The sequence below is a fragment of the Onychostoma macrolepis genome, chromosome 01 (assembly GCF_012432095.1).
Source record: "Onychostoma macrolepis isolate SWU-2019 chromosome 01, ASM1243209v1, whole genome shotgun sequence".
In the NCBI taxonomy this organism is placed as follows: domain Eukaryota; kingdom Metazoa; phylum Chordata; class Actinopteri; order Cypriniformes; family Cyprinidae; genus Onychostoma; species Onychostoma macrolepis.
Genome location: NC_081155.1, coordinates 47541961 through 47564550, shown reverse-complemented (window position 1 = coordinate 47564550; position 22590 = coordinate 47541961). Strand labels below are relative to the sequence as shown.

Sequence of the window (22590 nt, the reverse complement as noted above, 5' to 3'; positions counted from 1 at the left end):
CAGTTTTTTTCTTTGATTAACAGACATCACATTCACAGCAGCTTTTTATTAGGTTGTTTTGAGCTGTCGCTGCTGAACGTGACGCAGACCTGACAGGCATCATATTTTCTCTCAAATCTCTTTACCTTTTCTGACCCACTTAAGGTCTCTTTAATGAACTGACGAGTTGAATCGAGGGTGTTAGATGAGGATGACAGTGCTGGGCTGCTCTAGGACAGTTTCAGAGACATGCTCTTTAAATGTGACTCATATAAAATACATTACATGCATGCACAGTTTTAAGGCAGCTTTAATCGCCTTTTTGGTAACTTCATGCCTTAAATGACCATGTACACACACACATTTAATAATTAACAATTTGGCAGACACTTATCCAAAGCGACTTAAAAATGAGGACAATGGAAATTTATATGTATTGTGTGTGTGTGTGTCTGTGTTTAGTTTTTTTGCAAATATGATTTATTCTAATGCAATATAATCATCGATTTTCTATCAGCTGTGACATAGGCTATAAATCTGCATGTTTTTTTTTTTATATTTTATGCAAGGGATTTTATATATATTTTTTTACCTTTATAGAGAGCATTTTCCCACTAATCTCATTAACTTTCATTTCAAATTCTTACATTTGATCTATAAATTCAATTATAATAATGTGATTGTTATTATCTATACGTTATCAAATTAAATAATTTACACTGAAAAATACAACTACTATTAAACTATGAGATTCTTTAAAAACAAAAATTGAATATACAAACAAGAAATGATAATTTTCAACGAAATTAATCAGATCTTCAGAGATGTAATGCCATTTATCTTCAGTTCATCTAAGGCTGTGGCTGAAGAAAGTTGTAGTTTGTGTTCTTATGTCTCTTTCTTTCAGTGTTTGTTCACAGCAGGCGTTTGAATGATTGAGAGAATGTTTCAGGAACATCATACTAACCTTTAAATAACATTCTACTAACATTAAGGAAACTGGATAATATTTATGTTCTTGGAATATTACAAATCACCGTTCTTAGAAAGTTGAATTTTACATCAAAATTAAGTTGAAAGAACGTTTGAGGAACGTCATAGCTTTTAAAAACGTTCCTCTAACGTCAAGAAAACTGGACATTTTTATGTTGCCGGAACCAACACTCAATATTTGGAGAATATTCTTATAACAAAATTGTGTTAGCTGGGATGGCCTCTTGGGTCTTGGCCATTCAAAGCAGCCAAAGTTCCCAGACCTTCTGCCGTCAGTCTGGAGGTCTGGCTACACGAAACTAGATGCCATCCAGCATCGGAGTCACAGTAATTTGCAGGGATGTTACAGATGTTGTAACCGGCTGGAAGGCTGTAATCGCTGCATGTGACACTGACGCCATCGGGAAGATTTCATCCACCATTGAATTAGGCTCAGAGTGAAAAAGTGACCCAGGATTTAGGTGAACATCTCCCGATAATAGCAGCAGCAGTAATAATTTGGCTGAAGACAAATGATTCATCCGCCACCTGATTGTAGTTTTTAATACTGGCTTGAAGACCAAAGCACGGCCATCAGTAAGAATCTGTGTGAATACTCCAGCACAACCAAATCCAAAAAAATACAGTCGTGTCTTTTCTGATAGAATGCCCAATGAGTCAGCAGTAATACAGTGAGCATTAACAGCCGATGTGTTTGGTGCGTTGCTCGTGAGTAAAACAGGCATCAATATTAGGATGCCACAGATAATGAGGTACAAGCCGGTTTTGCTTTGGTCACGTTTACCTTTTCTTTTCCTTTTGCAGCTCCGTTTCAAAATACCATACTGAAAATTGTTTAAAAACCAAAATAAAATAACCTTAACCCTCTGGGGTCGACAAACGCATATATGCGTTTTGAGGCAGATTTTCCTGATAAGGCTGAAATGAGCTTGAATTACTCTGCCATCTTTGATCGTACAGATTAAAGCAATACACCATACGAATCTGTAAGGGGTCTACTTTTATTTGTATACACTCATAATAAAAACTAAACTTTGTGCTTTTGAAGAATAAAGAAAACAAACAGGGTGCGCTCTCTGTCTTCTTCGTCTCGGCGAACTGCTTTTAGAAACGCATCACTAAAATGAACTGTAACTCAGCAAATACTTCACACAGAGACATGAGACATATATCTATAGAATGCTTGACATGTCTACTGTTAAATGAAGCAAGTCTTACCGAAAACAAATATTCTGTGATAAAGTAATCCGTATGAAACCAAGGACATGTCCAGTTTTTCCGTCTGGTCTCATTATCTCTAATTAGGTCACGCCCACGCGCTGCTCGCGCTATTGTTATTACAAACCTCCACGCGAGCCACGCGGCATGTAAACGCCCACACCACCGTAAACAAAGCAGCAACACGTTCATCTCAGATACTTTTCAGTTTTGGAAGAACACGCTGTGAGGAAAAAGCCTTGTATATACCTCAGAAACGCGCTGAGAGGAAAAAGCCTTGTATTTACCGCCAGAAGACGCGCTGAGAGGAAAAAGCTTTTGTTTACTTCACAAACAGAGCGCGAGCGCAGCTGGAGCCTGCGGAGGAGGAGATACTTTATACCGAGTAAGTAATGTTTCTTATTGGCATTCGATAATGTGTTGTTGTGACAAAGTTGAACGCATTTACTGGTGAACTTGTCCCAAACTATAACTCCAGAATAAAATGTGTAAAATCGAGTGCAACATTTTGAAATATGATCATTTTGAGATATGACCTTTCATTGCATTTAAATGTTGCACGACGTGAGGATAGTTATATGTTCTATGCTTTATTTATTTTGAATAGTACAAATATGTAGGCCTATATATTATAATAAATATAATGTACTGTTTTTGCTGTATTTGGATCAAATGAATGCAGGCTTGGTGAGCTGAAGACACTTCTTACTGTTACTGTTCTACTCAAATCTTACTGTTTAAATAATTTGACTGGTAGTGTATGTATTGTCACCATGTTTGCTTTGTCTTTGTCCGTTCATTGTGTTGCTCACATCCGTTTTGTGTTTTCTCATGCAGTTTCTGCTGTCTCCTGTTTTCCTGGGTTCCAGTTTCCTGCCACTGTTTTGGATATTTTGGATATTGCACCCACGATGTCTTGACTCTTCTGTCGTTTATTTGTTCCTAATAAACTGTTTAACTGCACTCGCAAGTGAATCTCAAGTTATTTTATGTGATAGTTATACGTATACACATTTCTTTTTTCCTCACATTCTTTCTTGTAACTCTTCTCTCTCAGTCACACACCTGACTGAATGGCTCATTATGGAGCTCATTATGCGGGCCTTTGTCTTCTCAGGTGTGAGTCACGCCCTCTCGCATAGAGCCTTTCCACTCAAAAAGTGACTTAGAAAATTTAAATCAATATATTGTTTTTTTCTGAATGAGTGAGTTAGATTATTTTCAGATCATTTTGAAGCAAAAATTCTAGGCTACAAGATCCATTTCTCAAAAGTCTTGTGAACAAATGTTCTGTATGTGTTTTATGGCCTTATTTCAGTGACTTCAAAATTTTAGTTTTTCACTAGCCACGCATAAACGTTTCTTTACACAAATGCTGCTAACATATTATTGTAGCCCAGTTTGTGCTGTTTACAGTGATATAAGACTTTAGCCATTTATATGTTTATAAGCAACTGAAAAAAGCACAAATGTCAGGGCATGTCAAAACTTCTCCAGGCCCCCAAAACACCCTTAGACCCCAGAGGGTTAAGAGATAGGTTAAAATGGTTTAAGACAGCGATACAAAATGTATAAAATTCCTGCACATGAGTGAAGCCTTCCAAACCACTCAGAGCAGGTGCTGCCGCCGCCATCTTGTGTGTGTGTGTGTTTGTAACTGCTGGAAAATTTAGAAATGCTAAATTCCATGAGCAGAATAGTAATAGTGAGTACCTGATATTTCTTAATCGGCAAGGCTTCGGTGGGGTTCCTCTTGCTGTAGAAGTTGACACTGTCAATGGGGTTTTTGTCCTTCTGGTTATAATCCAGCGGAATCACCTGTGTGAGGGAAGATTTACGATGTCACAGTGCCTTGAAAGTGTTGAAGTAAAGGCATTAATATCCAAGAGAAGTTTGAGTTTGGAAAATAACATACATCAATGCTGAAATCCTTCTTATCCAAGAACGCAGTTCGGTGAAGTTTGTTCCATTTGTCCACTGCTTCATTCCAATTATTCTATAGATTTGGGGATTGAAGTCAAACAAATCAGAACAATTTTTCCACAAGAGCACTTGTGCTATGATTTGCACTTACCACTCAATAATAATTGAAAACGAAAAGTCACTGGTTCGTTTAGCCATATTATTTATTGTTTCTTTGTTTGTTTGTTTAATTAAATTGCATGCTTCCATTGATTCTTTGACATAAGAAAAAGCTGATCTGAAATTGATGATATGAATAAATGAAATTGATCACAGTGATTTGAAACTCTAATGCAATTAAAATTTCAAACTGCTTTAGACATTCAGTTAAAAAAATAATAAAAATCAACACCTTCAAACATCTACCAGCCACTGAAAATATTCTACAATGTTGTGGTATAAATGAATTAAATAAGAAGTGTGATGTGATGTCATGTGATTTTCACATGGGATACAACAGCTAATCACATTTTTACTTAAAATTATTTTTCTGTTAATTGCTACGTCACAACCCAAAATCTTCGGTTTCTATATCTACACGATAACACTACAGCCAATGAGAGAGCAAGATACAGGGCAGCGGGAAGTTCGACGAGGAATTACATGAAACATATGCTGCGTCCCAATTCGCATACTATCCGTCCTAAATAGTATTCGAAAATAGAATGAATATGTCCCAAATCATAGTACGTTTAAAAAAGTACGCCAAAGATTCCCGGATGGTCTACTACTTCCGGTTAGAATTCGAAGTACAGATCGATGCACACTCTAACGGCTAATATTGCCCACAACACATTGCGCGGTGGACGAGGAATCGATCAGAACTACAAACACGCATAAAACGTGTTAAAAAACTACAAACATGGCGGATATGCGCGACCAACGGACAGGTAGAGAAAGTGATTTGAGTGATAAATAATCAATGTGTAACCTGATTAAAAAAATATTAATTTAATGTTATCCACGTTATATTTCATCTGCAGCAACACTGTGAACTTTTATAATGATACGTTTGGTCATTAACTTTTAAATGCATAATTATGCAAACACATGAGCAGAGTTCTCGGCGTGAAAGACCCTCGATGTGCTTCATTATTTCTCTCCAGTAGGGTAGAAAATCAAATTAAACGAAATGTGGATGATGTTAATGATAAGATGATTGACAGGGCAGTTTAAACAGTGACAGGATGCACGTAACTAAGCAACAGAGCGTCCGTTAAAGACGCAGCTATGACGAAGTAGTACGTCCCAAAGCTTGCCTACTATTCTGCTACATACTCAAAAGTATGTACCTTTTCTTCACAAAAAGAGTACATACTTTTAGGACATAGTATAAGTAGGCGAATTGGGACGCAGCAATAGTTTGCGGACAGAGTTGTTGGCAATTCTTTCTATTGTAAAGTCATGCAGTGTGTAACCTCCTGTCGCCGATCCATCGTGCAATGTGAACACAGCAGCGACTGAATGCTACCCCAGATAGTCACGCAGTGTGAAAACAACAGCGATCCGACGAGTTTGAAAATCGTGCAGTGTGAACTCGGCATTAAACATACCCCTGTATGTCACGTAACCAGCTTTCTGGAATACACCCCTGGTGTAACATTTATATTTGCTGTAGTTTCCAGTTCATGGATTTCATTTTCTCATTCATCATTAGTTGCCATAGTTTCTGATCATGCCCTTGTTTGTCTCCTAGGTTACGAATTACTCCTCCTGTGTATCATTTGGTTTCCTTGTTTGTTCCATTATATATATATATATAGCTCTTAGTTTCTGTTGTTCATGGCCTGTGTTATCATTATTTTGCTTAATTTTTTGTCTTTTTAAAAAAAAATTTTTTAAAGCTCGTCATTTTGGATTATCTGTTGTCTTTGAATAAAACTGCTGCATCTAGAGCTACATTTCTGCTCTGCTCGAACTAACTAGGATAACAAATTTAAGTAATTTTAAGAGTAATAGTGGAACAAATTGTATTTGCCCATTGAAAAAAAAAATATATCACAGTTTCTAATCATATAGATTAGTTTAGAAGTTTAAGAGTGTGTTAAAAAATTAAGAAACAAATTAAGTTGGTATGATACTTATTCAGTATGTTTCTATTCACAGAAGTGTATCACTCACAAAAATAACAAATACTGCATTTCAGAATCCAGTGGCAATGAAGAAAAACTGGACAAAATAAGGAAGAACAGTTAATGAAGATCAGTGAAATCTAAAATTGTCCATGCTGTATCCTCTATAACCTTTTGGGACAAAGAAAACATTTTTGACCCATTTTTAATTGATAATGTAACTGCTGATGAATGAATTTGAAAATTTTAGCGAATCACATTCAAAGCAAATGTCTCAAAATTCATTGGCTGGCACTTCAGCAATGATTATACTGTTAAATCAACAAAATAATTTAAGTTAAAAACTGAGAAATCCCCCAGCTGAAGGAACTAACAACACAGGAGCTGGAGATGCTGCAGTACAGGGCTGGCAGAGCATCACCAGAGAAGATACTCAGCACCTAGCGATGCATATGAGTCACAAACATAATATAATACATGAGTCCCTGTATGCAGAGGTGGTGCAAAAAAGTACTAATCGTGCCTACTTCAATTCACATATTGCTGTCCCAAACATTTACAGATATTTCCGTGTTGAATTCAACCATTTCTCATCAAAATGGATGACTACGTGTGACTCATTTGATGCAGTTTTTATTGTACATAATTAAGTGGTGACACTTCACAATAAGATTCCATTATTTTCACTATATAATGCATTAATTAACATCATCTAACAATGAGCAATACACTTGTTACAGTATGTATTATATTATGTAGTATGCATTAATACAAATACTACTTTATACAAACATAGTGTTGGCCCAGATCTGGGCCGACACTGCTTGCTGTCTAGGATGTATTAATGCAAATACTATTTTATACTACTGTTAATTCAAATACTACTGTTCATTGTTAGTTTAGGACCATTAAATAATATTAACGGATGAAACACTTGATTTTAATAATATTTTAGTAAATGCTGAAATTTACTTGAAAACACTTACTAAGATTAATCAATGCTTTAGAAGTTCTTTTTTTTTCTTCTTCTTCATTTTTTAGTTTATGTTAACTGATACTGTTAATGTTAGCAAAAGGAACTTTGTTGTAAAGCGTTACCATATAATTTTAGGAATAACATCTAAGTCTAACTTAAGTCTAAGTTGACACTACGAAACTCTGGACCTTATTTTGATGCCACTTACTTTAACATCCTACGGTATATAAAGGATTATATTATATATAATAGAATGTATAGATATTACATTAATGCCATTGATTTGTGATTTGTCCAAATTAATTGTAAAATGTCCTCTTTTACCTCTAAGATCCTTTTGTCTTTGTATTCAGCTTGTGTTATTCTGGTCTCTCCCACACACTTCGGCAGGCATCTCTTCACAACATCCTCAAGCTTCATCCGGGCGTCTTTCAGCTCATCCTTAGTGGAGTACAAGATCTCCTCAAAGATGTGATCTGGTAGAATGAGAACATTTGCAAATGAAATGTATAAATACAAATATAAGTTCTCTGGTAAAATGAAAACAACTAAATAGAAAGCATAACATTAAATATGCCACAGATGAGGAAGATGCTTTGTACCAACTTTAATTTAATTTAATTATTTACTATTCCACCCATGTTTTCAACTGACCCGTCAGTTTGATGAACTCTTTCATTGCTCTTGTTGTTGGGTTCTCATCACCTCCTTCAGTGCTTAGAATATTTGAGAGCTTCCTCTCGATATCTTCTTGTATTTCGGATACAGCAATTGGTGAGAGCTTTGTGATATTGTCTTTCGCTGCTAAGAGGGCTTCTGAGATTCTAATAAAAAAAATATGTATGAACCAATAAACAACTTAAACAACACGGAACTAGAAAAACACAAATATTTTAAAACTGGAATACAATCAACATAAACATACTTCTCTTCGATGATGTTGCCGATCTTGTGCTGGTAGGCCTGAAGATACAGAGTGTATCTGGTGTGAAACATGTCATAAATATTATCAGCTGTCTGTGAGAGAAACAGAGAGAGTGATGAATTAGAGCACAGGCTGAGTATGTGGTTTAGTGATCTAATAACAAAACGCTGACCACTGGTGATCGGATCACCAAACATACATCTTAATATCAGGTGGAAGCAGAGCCATAATTTAACACCTGCTAAACTGAATGACACATCATGTGATTAGATGAACTGGAACTTTTATTTGTTTTATTTTCATCAAAGCCCCATCTAATAGGGTACATTAACTATACATCACTGGGTTGTCTTAAGTTGTTACAGGGTGTCTACAGATATGAACAAGTTAGATTTAAGACTAAGACCTTTTTAATACCACCATATGTCAAATTTAAGACCAAACCTGTGAAGGAAATACACATTATATTACATACGTAAATGTAATATTTAATGTGTTTTTAAATTTAAAAAGAAAACAAAATATCATCGCTGTCAAAAATGCTATTTATTATTATGATATACAGAGAACTTTTCATATCTGCAGACAATATCTCATACAAAATATCCCTCAAAAGCTCCACATCAGCAATATGGTGGTGTAAATGAAGCAATATTTTCATCAGTTTTCTATTCAGCATTTACATATTTAAATCTGCATGTTTTTAATATTTACCCCAGGTTGTTATTTACCTCCAATATTTGTTAACCTTATTAAATGTATGCGTCATCTTTCATGTCAAATTCTTACAACTGATGGAGAAATTTAATATACACAACAGGGCTGTTAGATTATTAGATAATTAAATAATTTGCACTACAAATTTACAATCGCAATAAATAATGTTATGAGATTAATGTTTTAAATAGATTTTTTTGAATATACAAATAAGAAATGTTGGTGGAAAAATGCATACTTTTAAACTATCTAAACCACCAGTAGGTGGCGGTACGTCACTTATTCATTCAACAGATTCATTCAAAACACTGAATCATTCAGGAACAAACATGCGAGTGCTGCTTGGAGAATGTGCAACACTTCTGATCTCTGTTTGGAACTATTTTCATTGGTGAAACAGAACAAAACAGTCAATATTCTGTCTAAAATGTAAATCTTCCATCTGTCCAGTGATTGTAAACAGTCACTGGGTCCGTCAGTCTGGTGAAACTTTTGTGGTATGAGACCGAAGATATTTAAGACCCACTGAATCTGAATTTAAGACATTTTAAGGCCTTTTTTTTAAGCAAAACTTTATTTAATACATTTTAAGACTTTTTAAGGACCCACAGCCACCCTGTGTTAATATTGTAATGTAAAGGTTTTTAGTTTTCATTCATAAATATCTTTATCAAATCTGAACATTGATTTAATGTATATCTTATAGCTACTGATATAAACTGAATTCAGTTATGTTTTGTAATGGAGGATGTTATCTTGTAAGTTTCCATTTTAACTGACTGAAGCATTGTTTCTGCAATCATTTCTTATTATTTTACAGGTGATATAATGTTTTATCACACAGCAAAGTATAAATAAAGTCATATTTCTGTGGTGTAGGTAACGAATGAACTTAGTAATATATTATAAGTGCTCTTGTGTATGAGGCACCTTGTCTCTGAAGCAGATGTGACTTCTCCCGTTGACTTCTTTACAGACTCGAGCAGATTTCAGCATGCGTTGATGGTCAAAGCTGTTTGGGATGCCGAGGTGATGACAGTCTCTGAAAGAGAGAACACAAATATATATTCAGTATTGACTATGATTGAAATATCTGACTTTATACACCAAACAGTGTGCTGTATCACACAAAAGCAATAGATTTAATCAATTCTAGAAATGCTCTATTCAGCCATAATTAATTAAAAAACAAGATTAGTTTAAAAACACACCAACATATGAATATTTTTGAAAATATATTAATGGCTATACTACATCAAAGGTGCATCATGATTTCTAAATTAACATATATCTATTTTTCCAATGTAATAATTCTTGTTAAGATTTATTTATACATTTTACCGTGCAAAATAGTCCCATTTGCGCACATCAACGCCATTCTGTTGATTTACCACAATTTCATACAGGAAAGATTTGTCCTCAGTCCTGCCTTCTGCTGGCCACTGGAAGAAGAATAATAAATAAATACTCAACAGAAACACTGTATAACTTGTTAGGCATTGAAACGGCAGTTCACAGGATTGTGTACCACTTCAGCTGAAGTATCAACTCCCTTTATCAGCTCCTGAATAAACCTGAGATCTTCCTTTTTCAGCTTCTTTTTCAGTTCAGCATTGTTCTCTACTATATCCAGGAACAGCCAAATCGAGGCCTCCTCATGCTATGAGAATAAAAGACAAACACAAATATATATGAATTATGCAATGAACCTGTATACAGCTATAAACACATAATTCTACATTAAACTGGCATCTACAGTAAATGATTATATTCAAAACAAAGCAGTCTTTGAGTGCTACACCTCAGAGCGTCTCATTTCTTGTCAACAGTATCTACAACTGAATTAAGAGATCTGTAATTTATTGGTATTGTGGCTTTGTGGCTAGCCACAGAAAACAATTTTGTCTTTCAGAACAATGTTTATGAAACTTTAATTATGTTTTTGGAGCTTGACTCTTGTGTTCTAGTGAAGAAGAGAAAGTCATACAGGTCTGGGAGGACATAAGGGTGAGAAATTATTACAGAATGATCATTAATTGCTTTAATGTAAGTGCTGTATCAAAAATGCAAAGTGTAATTTGACAATTTTCTGCTTTGAAACACTCCAGTACATTTGCTCCATAAACTTGTTGTGTGTTACTGTACACATTTGTTGTGATTGGTATTTGCTAAGACTTGATTCTTTCATCAGTACAGTATTTAATTCAGTTTACTCTTAGTATGTTGTATAGTATTCACATCAGGTTTAAATTTGTCTATTTGTTAAGAAAGCACGTTTTTTTCTGAGAAAACAGCATTCTGAACTGTAAAATATGCAAGCTGAATTTAAAACACGGTTTTCATTTTATGCACAGTAGGAAAATTTTTCTTCTTACCTTCCACTGATCATCTAAAAAAAAAAAAAATAATAATAAAAAAGTTATTATATATGACGTTTCATAATTGATCTCAAAAAACTGAAACTGAAGCCACACTACTGACATAATTTCTTTCTCTCTCACACACACAACCCTACACCTCACACGAAACTACTGCCAATTTAATAATAATAATAAAAAAAAACAATAATAATAAATAATAATAATAAAAAAGGCACACACAGTTTAGTGTGTTTGTTTTTAAGCCATTTGGTTTACAGGGACACGGGAAGTATAAAGCTCATACACTTACATTTTAGTACCCATGTCATTATACACATCTGTGTCCTCATAAACCATATATAATGTACCAGAACACACAAACACACACACACACACTAAAAAGTTATGTTGAATTTTTTGTGTAATTTTTTTTTAATGATTAAAAAAGTATACTTTATTTTTCAGTAATTTAAGTAACTCCTTTCATGAAATGCCATTACATATGCATTTACTCATTTTCACAACGGAAACCTTTCATTATATTGCATTTTTAACATAGAAGGACTTTACAGTAAATTGTAACCTGGAACATAAAACTAATACATGTACAGTAACAGAGCATCACTCATGTTTTAATGTTTTGCTACTTTTTTAAATGATGAATAAGGATCTGAAAAGACCATTTGAATCTCTCTTTGAATTATATATGTGTTAACATGATTACTGTTGAGACAGAGGTATTCATAAAGTAATTAACTAAATATAAAAAAATAAAAAATAAAAAAAAGTCAATTGAATGTATTTTGGAGTCTTTAAAGGCACACTTACCAGGCTCTAGATTTAGGGCTTTAGTGATGAACTTGTTCTTAAACACATAAGAGAATGGACCATGACCTTAAAGAAAAACATAACAAGATAATATATTGCATGTTCCATATTTTACACAATAACTATTGTATACTGTCTTCATTTGAATCACATAATTTGCTATAAAAATGTGTGAGGAAATCTTCAGTTAAAAGAATATAAGCTTCATTTGTGAACCATACCTCTACACACACACTACAGTCACAAGTTTTTGAACAGTAGGATTTTTAATGTTTTTAAAGAAGTCTCTTCTACTCACCAACCCTGAATTTATTTGATCCCAAACACAGCAAAAGCAGTAATATTGTGAAATAGTTTTACTTTTTAAAATAACTGCTTTCTATTGTAATATATTGTAAATGTAATTTATTCCTGTGATGCAGCGCTGAATTTTCAGCATCATTACTCCAGTCTTCAGTGTCACATGATCTTCAGAAATCATTCTAATATGCTGATTTGCTGCTCAAGAAACATTATTATTATGGCAGCGGCTATTTGCACTAAGTGTAAATAGTGATAGATGCTATTTACACAGTGCAAATAGCATATTTTCTTAGCGATACTATTTTTTTTTAATGATATGCAAAGTGCAAATATAAGTGCAAATAGCTATAGATTATATTTAAACTATATTAAAAAAGGAAGATTTTCTGCTATTTATACTACTTATTGCAAACAGTAGCAATATCTGCACCTCAGTATTTTAGTACATTATAAAACAATATGCAATAATAATGTATTGAGTGTAAATTATAGTTTTAATTCAGATTATTAAATGGATGCCACCTTATTGGGACAATAAAGCCCTACTCTAACCATAATCAATACTTTTTTTTTTTCAACTTTTTGATTATTTCCTTAATTTTCATTGAAAATAAATGCCTTTCCGATGCGGGTTTGAACTCGTGTCGATCACGTCAAAAAGCATGTGCTTTACCATCTACGCAACTGAAACTGATGTGTGATGACCGTCTTTTGTCACTGTTCACTATCCCAATCAAACGTTGGTGGGCGGAGTTAGTGTAAATAGCTTCTGCCAACAAGGCGGGCTATTTGCACTTAGTGTAAATAGACACTCCGTATTATTATTATTATTATTATTATTATTATTATTAACAATATTTAAAACAGTTCAGTACATTTTTTTCAGAATTTATTTGATGAACAGAAAGATCAGCATTTATCTGAAATAAAAAGCTGAAATAAAAAAAACATTATACATACCATTCAAAAGCTTGGCGTCAGTTTGACTGACTGATTGATTTATTGATTGATTGATTGATTGATTTAATTTTAGGGAAATACATTATTGAAATTAACACTTATTTAGGAAGGGTGCTTTAAAATGTAACATAATAACAACAACAACAACAATAATAATAATAATAATAATAATAACAATTATTATGATTATGATTACTATTAATGTTTTTTAATCAGCAAATCAGATTATTTGAATGATTTCTGAAGGATCATGTGACTGGAGTAATGATGCTAAAAATCTGTTTTAAAATTACAGGAATAAATTACATATATACATATAGTGTATAGCTCAAGTGTGCTTGTTTCATGATGCTCACCTAAATTGTAGCACAGAGCGGCAATTTGGACACACAGGACATCTTTCTCATCAAACTGTTGTTTCTCTTGCAGAACTTTGGCCAGAAGTCCTGCTAAATATGCCGCACTTACACAAACAGACAAGACATCATTTAAAACAAAGCACAGGATAAATTCAGCTTTTACATCACTTGAACAGTTGATTGATTCATAAGCTTAGAATATGATTGTCTATATTGAACTATGTGGTGATGGCCATTAGTAGCACTAGGGACAAAAGGAAAACAGTTATTTTTGTATATTTGTTAAGTATATTTGCTTCTTTTAGTAATGCCTAGTTTATTCTAATCTAAATTAGTAACAACTTAATGAAACAAAAGGTATTTTTAATAAACAGAACGGACAGAAAGATCTTCTCTAACATCATTTACCGAGAAAAGGCTGAGGTACAAAATACATATCTTCTTTTAAACTTTAAGAAACATATATAGGGGTAAATCAACCACACCACATTTCAACTTGCAGCTAATGAACATGTTTTAACATGTTAGCATATTGCACATAATGGAAGACAGTTATCATGTGTTCATTTCAACAATGATGAAGCCATTTAAGGATTTTTGACTATTTTCTTATTCCATGTTTCAAATTAGTACAGAATACATACAGCCATTTTACAGATTATGTCCACCTTACATTTTAGAAGCAAATTGATGTTACTGAAAATGACATTGTTTTATACCTAGCCTTCGTGCAATGCTAACTCTAAAAGCAAAAGGTGTCCTGAAATAGTAATATGATTTTACATTATTAAAACAATTATTAATTAAAACAATATATATGTTTTTTTTTCTATAGCATTTTTCTCTTAGAACAGATGAGTTAGGGTGATATTTTGTTTGTGCAAATGTCACTATATTGTTACACTTTACAAAAAGGTAAATATAATATGGTTATGCATTAACTAGCATGAACTAATCATGAGCTATATATTTATATACCATTTATTAACCTTTGTTAATTTTAGTTGTCAGTTAATGTTAAATGATTAAAGAGAACAACTTCTGATCTTAAAATGTTGATATTAACATTAACTAAGATTAATACATTTTGTAGAAGTATTGTTCATTGTTATTTCATGTCAACTAATTCAGACAAAACCATTTTCAAGGGTTTAAATAATTTTGCAAAGCACTGTGTGTGTGCATAATACAAATAAAAATAAAAACAAATCTTACCCAAGAGAGTGTTCAAAGCGAGTGTGAGTGGCCCCAGGATACACCAGATATGTTCCTCCCAGCTGTTTAATGTGTCTGAGTCTCTGGAACTGAGGCGTATCAATGATCTCCACCAGCAGCGGCTGCAGCTCAATCTGACCATGAATGGGGTCGTTGAAGATCTGCAGGATAGAAAGCAAGCAAATACATGCACAAACATAGACATTGTCATCCAAAAGTTTGGAAATGCATTAGGAAAAGTGGGGCTTTGGACAATATCAGAACATTTCTGGGATTCAGTAGACAATCGATACAGGAATCAATGTGTTCAGTTTTATTCACATTAACTCTCTCAGCTATCCAAATAAATATTTTTAAAAAGTAATAATAATATTAAACTTTAATTTTTACCTTGCCTGAGGGGGTTTTATCATCTTGGGATTTCATGATTTCGGATCCTATGAAAAAGGTATAGCATTTTAAATCCTAAGTGTAAAAAAATATATTTTTACGTTGTTTTATCATCCAAACTCAACATTAATTGAAAGCTGGTCATTTCATGATTATGTATGTGTCGTGCAAACACCTTCACCTGCACAGTAAAACCTCCAGTGTTAAATCAACACTCCCAGTGTATATATAATCCACACTCAGAGTGTTAAAAAAGTAACACTGAAGCGGTGTTAAAGTTAATGAGATAATTAGTTTAGTAATTGAGTGATGATTGAGCATTAATGAAGAACACCTGCTGTTAACAAACTGAACCATTGAAAAAAAGAGACGAGACGAGCAGAAAAACAAGATCTACAACTGACTTCAGCCACAGCCTTAGATGAAATCAACACAAGATAAAAGAAGACATTAAATCTCTCAAGATCTCAGCAGAGGATGATTAAACAACTCCACAAACATCATCACCAGCTTCACACGTTACTAACCAGACTGACTTTAGATGTTGATGTTTTAGTTTTGTTTGAATTACCATTATCGAGGTCAGTGTTTGCTTTAGTTGGGCTCTTGACCCTTGACTTAAAACATTACATTTCCTTTGGCTGTTATAACAGCGTGTTTGTTTAGACATTAGTTGTGACGTTCGCAAACGAACCGATTCTTTTGAACGGCTCATAAACATGAACGATGGGAGCCGAGTCGCGGCTGGGGGGGAGCCGTTCTTTCTGTCGTTCTTTTTTTCCTATGCGTTTCACACACAGATGCACACAAATTAGCTCCTCCGCGAGACAGAACAGTTATAGGGGGAGGGGCTACTGCCTAACAGCATGATGATAGTTGTGCACGCATCCTTCACTTGAGTACTCCAGTGGAAAAAAATCCTGCGTGCCTCTGTCATTGGGTAGGAGCGGAGTTAAAAAAAAAAAAAAAAAACGTGCGAGTGCCTCTCTGTCTCAGTGCCAACGTCAGTAATAGCGGGTCGTTCGAAGGAAGAAGACACACACGTGACACGTCTGAAAATGAGCCAGAGGAAAAGGAGCAGCATTTGGGTGCACTTTACACATACACACACTTTGTACTAAAGGTAAATCCAAAATAGTGATGTCACTGTCTAAGCAGAGGGATGTTATGCAACCCTATGGAATATAGTCCACACATGACAAATGAGGTAATAATCAATATTTCAGAATAATTCAAACTCAGATATTGGTGTGTGATATCTGAGTTTTAATTATTTGACTACAAATCTCACCTCATCATTCCTCCCAGTGATTATTTCCAGGATAAACTGCGATGCCCCCAAGCTGGCTTCTTAAAACTGACTAAATATTTAAAAAGAGCCGTTCTTTTGAAGAAGATCCGATCCGGATCCCCTCAAAGAGCCATAAATCCCATCACTATTAGACATGTTAGTTATGGCAATCAGGTGTTGATGGTTTGACTTCTGTAAAGAAATCACCAGCATTTAGTAATGTACATAACTGCTTTCATGCAGAGCATTGTCATTGAGTGATTAAAATTTATTTTGTTCACATAAAATATAAAGCTTGATCAATCAGTTTTAAGATTAATCTGAAAGACTTTTGGAAGTAAACCGGCACTAAAAGGTTAAAACTTCATTATCATACAGGCATCAAGAATCAGCGTATGAATCTCAACAATGGTGACAATCAACATATTCAGATAAACAGATACTCTGTGAACATTACAAAACAAGCTACTAAAAGTCACAACAAAATAGCAAAACAAAAGGAAATGGTAAGAATAAAAAAAAATACAAAGACAACTGCATAATTTATTCATGTCGCATTGCATGCTGGGAGCCATGGATTAGTTTTGATTGGTGCTCCCAGAATGCACTGCAACATGGAGCTTTATGTTGATTGTCACCATTATTGAGATTCATATGCTGATTCTTGAAGTCTGTGTGATGAAGAAAAGTACACTTTCAGTGCAGAATAAGTTTCACAAATGTTTCAGATTAAACTTTCAGGTCGATATGTATGTTATCTCAATAACAAAGTTAACTGATAAGTCTATCAGTGACTATACTCCAAATTAATTCAGTTACTCAAGCCGCTATACGCTGATTACATCTTTATAAATGTAATAAACTACTGATCACATTTTCTCTTGGCTTTTTTTTCTTTTTGCCATAACTAACATGTCTAAACAAACACGCAGTTATGGCAGCCAAAATAACTGTAAAGTTTTAAGTCAAGGGTCAAGAGCCCAACTAAAGCAAACACTAACCTCAATAATGGTAATTCAAACAAAACTAAAACATCTAAAGTCAGTCTGGTTAGTAACGTGTGAAGCTGGTGATGATGTTTGTGGAGTTGTTTAATCATCCTCTGCTGAGATCTTCAGAGATTTAATGTCTTCTTTTATCTTGTGTTGATTTCATCTAAGGCTGTGACTGAAGTCAGCTGTATTTCTTGTATTTCTGCTTATCTCATCTTTTTTTTCTGTTCTTCTTTCTCTTTCTTTCAGTGATTCAGTTTGTTAACAGCAGGTGTTCTTCATCAATGCTCAATCATCACTCAATTACTAAACTAATTATCTCATTAACTTTAACACTGCTTCAGTGTTACTTTTTTAACACTCTGAGTGTGGATTATATATACACTGGGGGTGTTGATTTAACACTGGAGGTTTTACTGTGTGATTAAGTCAATGGCTGTTACTAGGAAACACATGAACACTGAGCAGTGTGGGCACTTTGCTGTGAATTATTACGTAAATCTTACTTGTTTCATTCACGTATGACTGATGGATATGAATCACATTAAGTTTATTGATTTGTTTATGTTAAAACTATGAAATCTAAATGGATGGAAAATTGTTATGCAATTAAATTACATAAAATGTAAATTTAGTGCAATTAATTTGCACTCACCATCAATTAAACTTATGTCTTTTATTTTAAGGCAAATACAATAGCAGTGAGACAGAAAACTAAAACTTGATAGGGTTAGCTAAGTGTCAGTTATTTTACTGTACAGTAAGCAGCAGGAACACGTAAAAAGAGTGAATATACACTCAAAAATATGATTCGGTCTAAATTTACATTTTATGTAATTCAATTGCATAACAATTTTCCATCCATTTAGATTACATAGTTTTAACATAAACAAATCAATAAACTTAATGTGATTCATATCCATCAGTCATACGTGAATGAAACAAGTAAGACTTACGTAATAATTCACAGCAAAGTCCCCACACTGCTCAGTGTTCATGTGTTTCCACACTACAGAGTGTTAAAGTAGAATTGAAGCAGTGCTGGAGTTAAGGAGATAATTATGTGATGATTGATCATTAATGATGAACACCTGCTGTTATCAAGAAGAATCACAGAAGAAAAGAAAAACACAAGAACTACAACTGACTTCAGCCACAGCTGAAGATGAAATCAACTGAAATAAAAGAAGACATTAAATCTCTCAAGATCTGATTAAACAGCATCAGATTGACCAGATTGACTTTATTTCTGTCAGACTTCTAGAGAAGCTCTTATTGAGAATTAACAGAGGTTTAGATGCTTTATTGTGTTGTTTGAAATCACCATCAAAGAGACCAGTGCTTCCTTTTGTTGGGTGCTTGACTCTTGGCGTTTTGGTGTTAATATTATGCTGGTTGCTTTAATTGTTTGATTTTCAAAACACACTTAACTTAGCCAGCGAAGCCAAGTGAAAAAGAGTTGTGGGTAGATGATCCACTGACCTCGTTTCAAGCCCAATTTCTGATTATATAGACATTATGCTGTTTTAGATGTTTTCATAGCTTCATATTTTGTAGTATTGTAAATATCAGATAATTTGAATAATTTACAAATCACTTTGTGCACGTAAAGTTTTCATCTGTAGCAATTCAAAGACCACAGACATCAAGAATCAGTGTATGAATCTCAACAATGGTGACAGTCAAGAAAATATTCAGATGAAACTCTGAACATCACAAAACAAGCTACTAAAAGTCACAACTATAACAGCATACGTAAAATAAAAATAGTAAGAATAAAAGAAAATAATCAGACAATTCAGCTGCGTTGTTTATTCATGCTGCAATGCATGCTGGGATACATGGGAGAGTCTTGTACTATGCTGGTACCCAGCATGCATTGCAACATGAAGCATTTTGTTGATTGTCACCATTGTTGAGATTCATATGCTGGTTCTTGATATCTGTGTTTGTCTATATGCTACAGTTGTTAAAAAATTTGATGCAGATGGTTTTAAAAGCATTCACGATAACTGTTGGCTGCAACGTTTTCTCATACTGTAGCATCAACGGGTTAGTTGCGCAAACCCAAAATAAAATTTTTCAAAAAAAGCGTGCAGTCAGGCCAGTTCACAACAATTGTCTCATCACACAGAAGCATCTACTATGTGCTCAGTGTAAAGCACTAATCATTATCCTTTACAACAACATATGCATTGTTGCAAAGAAAAAACTAACACAGCAAGTCAAGTATCAAGAGCCTAACCAAAGTAAACACTCATCTCCATGATGGTGGCATTGTTTTTGACCAATGAAGCATCAATGTTTAAACCTCTGATAATTTTCAATAAGAGCTTCTGTAGTCATCTGACAGAAATAAAGTCAATAATAAGTGGAGCTGGTGATGCTGTTTGTGGAGTTGTTTAATCCTCTGCTGAGACCTTCAGAGATTTAATGTCTTTTATTTCAGTTGATTTTATCAAAGGCTGTGGCTGAAGTGAGTTGTAGTTCTTGTGTTTCTATTTTCTTTCAGTGATTCTGCTTGTTAACAGCAGGTGTTCATCACTAATGCTCAATCAGCACTTAATTAATCACATAATTATCTCATTAGCTTTAACTCTGCTTCAGTGTTACTTTAACACTATTTGGAGTGGGACAAAATACACTCTGAGCAGTGTTGATTTAACACTGGGGATTTTACTGTGTATGTAATCTAAATGGATGGAAAATTGTTATGCAATTGAATTACATAAAATGTAAATTTAGACCGAATAATTTTTTTGAGTGCACTCACCATCAATTAAACTTATGTCTTTTATTTTAAGGCAAATACGATAGCAGTGAGATAGAAAACTAAAACTTGATAGGGTTTGCTAAGTGTCAGATTTTTTACTTTCCAGTAAGCAGTGCCAGGAAGAGTGAATATGCAATAGACCCTAAGATAGAAGAATGAGTTAAATCAAGTAGTGTGTGACAATTTAGCATTAATATTGCATTATTATATGTGCATCATGTTTGTAATTTGCGCTTCACCTTATGATATTTATCATTTTGTATCTGTGCCTGTGTGTGTGTGCGAGAGAGAGAGAGAGAGAGAGAGAGAGAGAGAGAATATGACAGCACAGTTGGAGTTACCTGAATCAGTCCCAAAATCAATAAACTGTTTATTGATTTCACACCACTTATGAAAGTATTTCTCAGCTTCCTCCTGATCCTCCTCATCCTCCTGATTCTCCTCATCCTCCTGATTCTTTGGATTGCAATAGACCCTCACAAGAAATTCATGAAACTTACTTGGCTTGAGACTGGACACCTGCAAGGACAAGAAAGAAACCAAACAACCCGTTAACTAGCCTCTGTCAAACCGGGAAAAAAAAAAAAATCATGTTTTCACTATAGGCGGGTGTCAAGGCTGGGCAAGGCTACCCCTGGACACATGTCTGAAATTAACCGGGGCTTGAGGCAAAAGTACCACCAAGTTGGACAAAAATGCTGCTGCACAATGAAACTAAATCTATTACAGCTGTCACGAAAAGAATGAAAATGAAATCAAAAGTGTTGATTGTGGCATTAAATTTAGATTCTGTTGAGCTTATGAATGCAATGGTCAGTGGTGTTGTTCAGTGTGTGTGCTCACTGGCTAATTTCTGCTCTCTTATGAGTGCTCAAGATATTCACAGTCATGGCATTCATGAATAATAATTCTGGATATTTGGGATAAGTGAGCTTTTTTACCTGATACTTCTCCATCTTGAAGGCTTTGTTTGGCTCATTCTTGCTGTAGAAATGAACATTATCAATGGGCTCATTACCCACTTCACCAAAACCCATCTCAAGAACCTGAATGAGATCATATTTCAGAGAGGATAGAAAGAAAAACAGTGAAAATGAATCACAAAACAGGGATTTTTAAAACTGTATTATTATTTTTAACTGTTTACACATACATGAATGTCAAAGTCCTCCTCCGTCCCTGGTGGTTTAAACTCGCAGCACTTCTTCAGTATTTTCTTAAGATTTTGAAGGGTAAATATCAGTAAAGTAATAATCAAGTATTACAATCAATAAATGCAAATAATGGAGACAAAAATTATTTAAGTGGGGAATATACACTACAATTCAAAAGTTTGGAATCAGTAAGATATTTCATTTTTTTTTTTTTTTTTTGTTATAAATTCATTATTTTTAAAAAGTGACAAAAACAACATTTAAAGTGTTACAAAATATTTCTATTTAAAACAATGCTGTACTAAATTGTGAAAAAAAAATGTATCACAGTTTTCACAAAAATATTGGGCAGCACAACTGTTTTCAAAATCGATAATAATCAATGTAATAATAAATGTTTCTTGAGCAGCAAATCAACATATTAGAATGATTTCTGAAGATCATGTGACACTGAAGACTGCAGTAATGATGCTTAAAATTCAACTTTGCTTTACATAAATCAATTACACTTTACTATATATTCATATAGAAAACTGTTATTTTAAACTGTAATAATATTTTTGAATATTACTATTATTACTGTATTTATGATCAAATAAATACAGCCTTGGTAAGCAGAAGAGACATATTTAAAAAAAACATTTAAAAATATAACTGACCCCAAACTTTTCAACAGTATAGTGTCTAAGACTTTTCTGTCTTTAATAATATGTCTAATATTGTATTTATTCAGGGATGCATGCAGTGTTTTGTGACTATACAAACTAACAAAATATTAATATGGTATTACTGACAATTCATGTGTGAACATCACATAAAAAGATGCATATTAATAGAAAAAAATATTTGACACCTATAAACAAGGTAAATGTAAATGCCATATGTCTACAAAAACATATTTTTTATGTGTTTGTAGGTGCGTATTAGACTATATCAATTAAAAATCTATTAAACAGGGAATGGATACCTGATACAATTTGTTCTTGAAGAGTTTCTCAGACATTGCTTTATTCTCCTCCTTTACCTAAAAGATGTTGAAGGATTAATCATACATGCAAATATTACAGTAAAGAATAAGGTTAAGCAACATAACATAATAATGTAATAATCTGATACAACTGAT

General features: G+C 33.8%; 1 protein-coding gene across 1 annotated transcript in view; it reads right to left on the bottom strand.

The window, feature by feature from the left end:
- Nucleotides 1-22590, bottom strand: part of LOC131544167 (uncharacterized) — a 58606-nt gene that overhangs the window by 4918 nt on the left and 31098 nt on the right. Inside the window, exons 16-32 of the mRNA XM_058782218.1 lie at nt 22435-22491; nt 21467-21529; nt 21255-21359; nt 20655-20832; nt 15258-15304; nt 14868-15028; nt 13650-13756; nt 12031-12096; nt 11218-11231; nt 10371-10502; nt 10184-10284; nt 9773-9884; nt 8126-8217; nt 7855-8024; nt 7525-7676; nt 4106-4186; nt 3904-4008 (exon numbers count right to left, since the gene is read on the bottom strand). Of these exons, the coding sequence (XP_058638201.1) occupies nt 3904-4008; nt 4106-4186; nt 7525-7676; nt 7855-8024; nt 8126-8217; nt 9773-9884; nt 10184-10284; nt 10371-10502; nt 11218-11231; nt 12031-12096; nt 13650-13756; nt 14868-15028; nt 15258-15304; nt 20655-20832; nt 21255-21359; nt 21467-21529; nt 22435-22491 (1743 nt within the window). The remainder of the gene's footprint in view (nt 1-3903; nt 4009-4105; nt 4187-7524; nt 7677-7854; nt 8025-8125; nt 8218-9772; nt 9885-10183; nt 10285-10370; nt 10503-11217; nt 11232-12030; nt 12097-13649; nt 13757-14867; nt 15029-15257; nt 15305-20654; nt 20833-21254; nt 21360-21466; nt 21530-22434; nt 22492-22590) is intronic.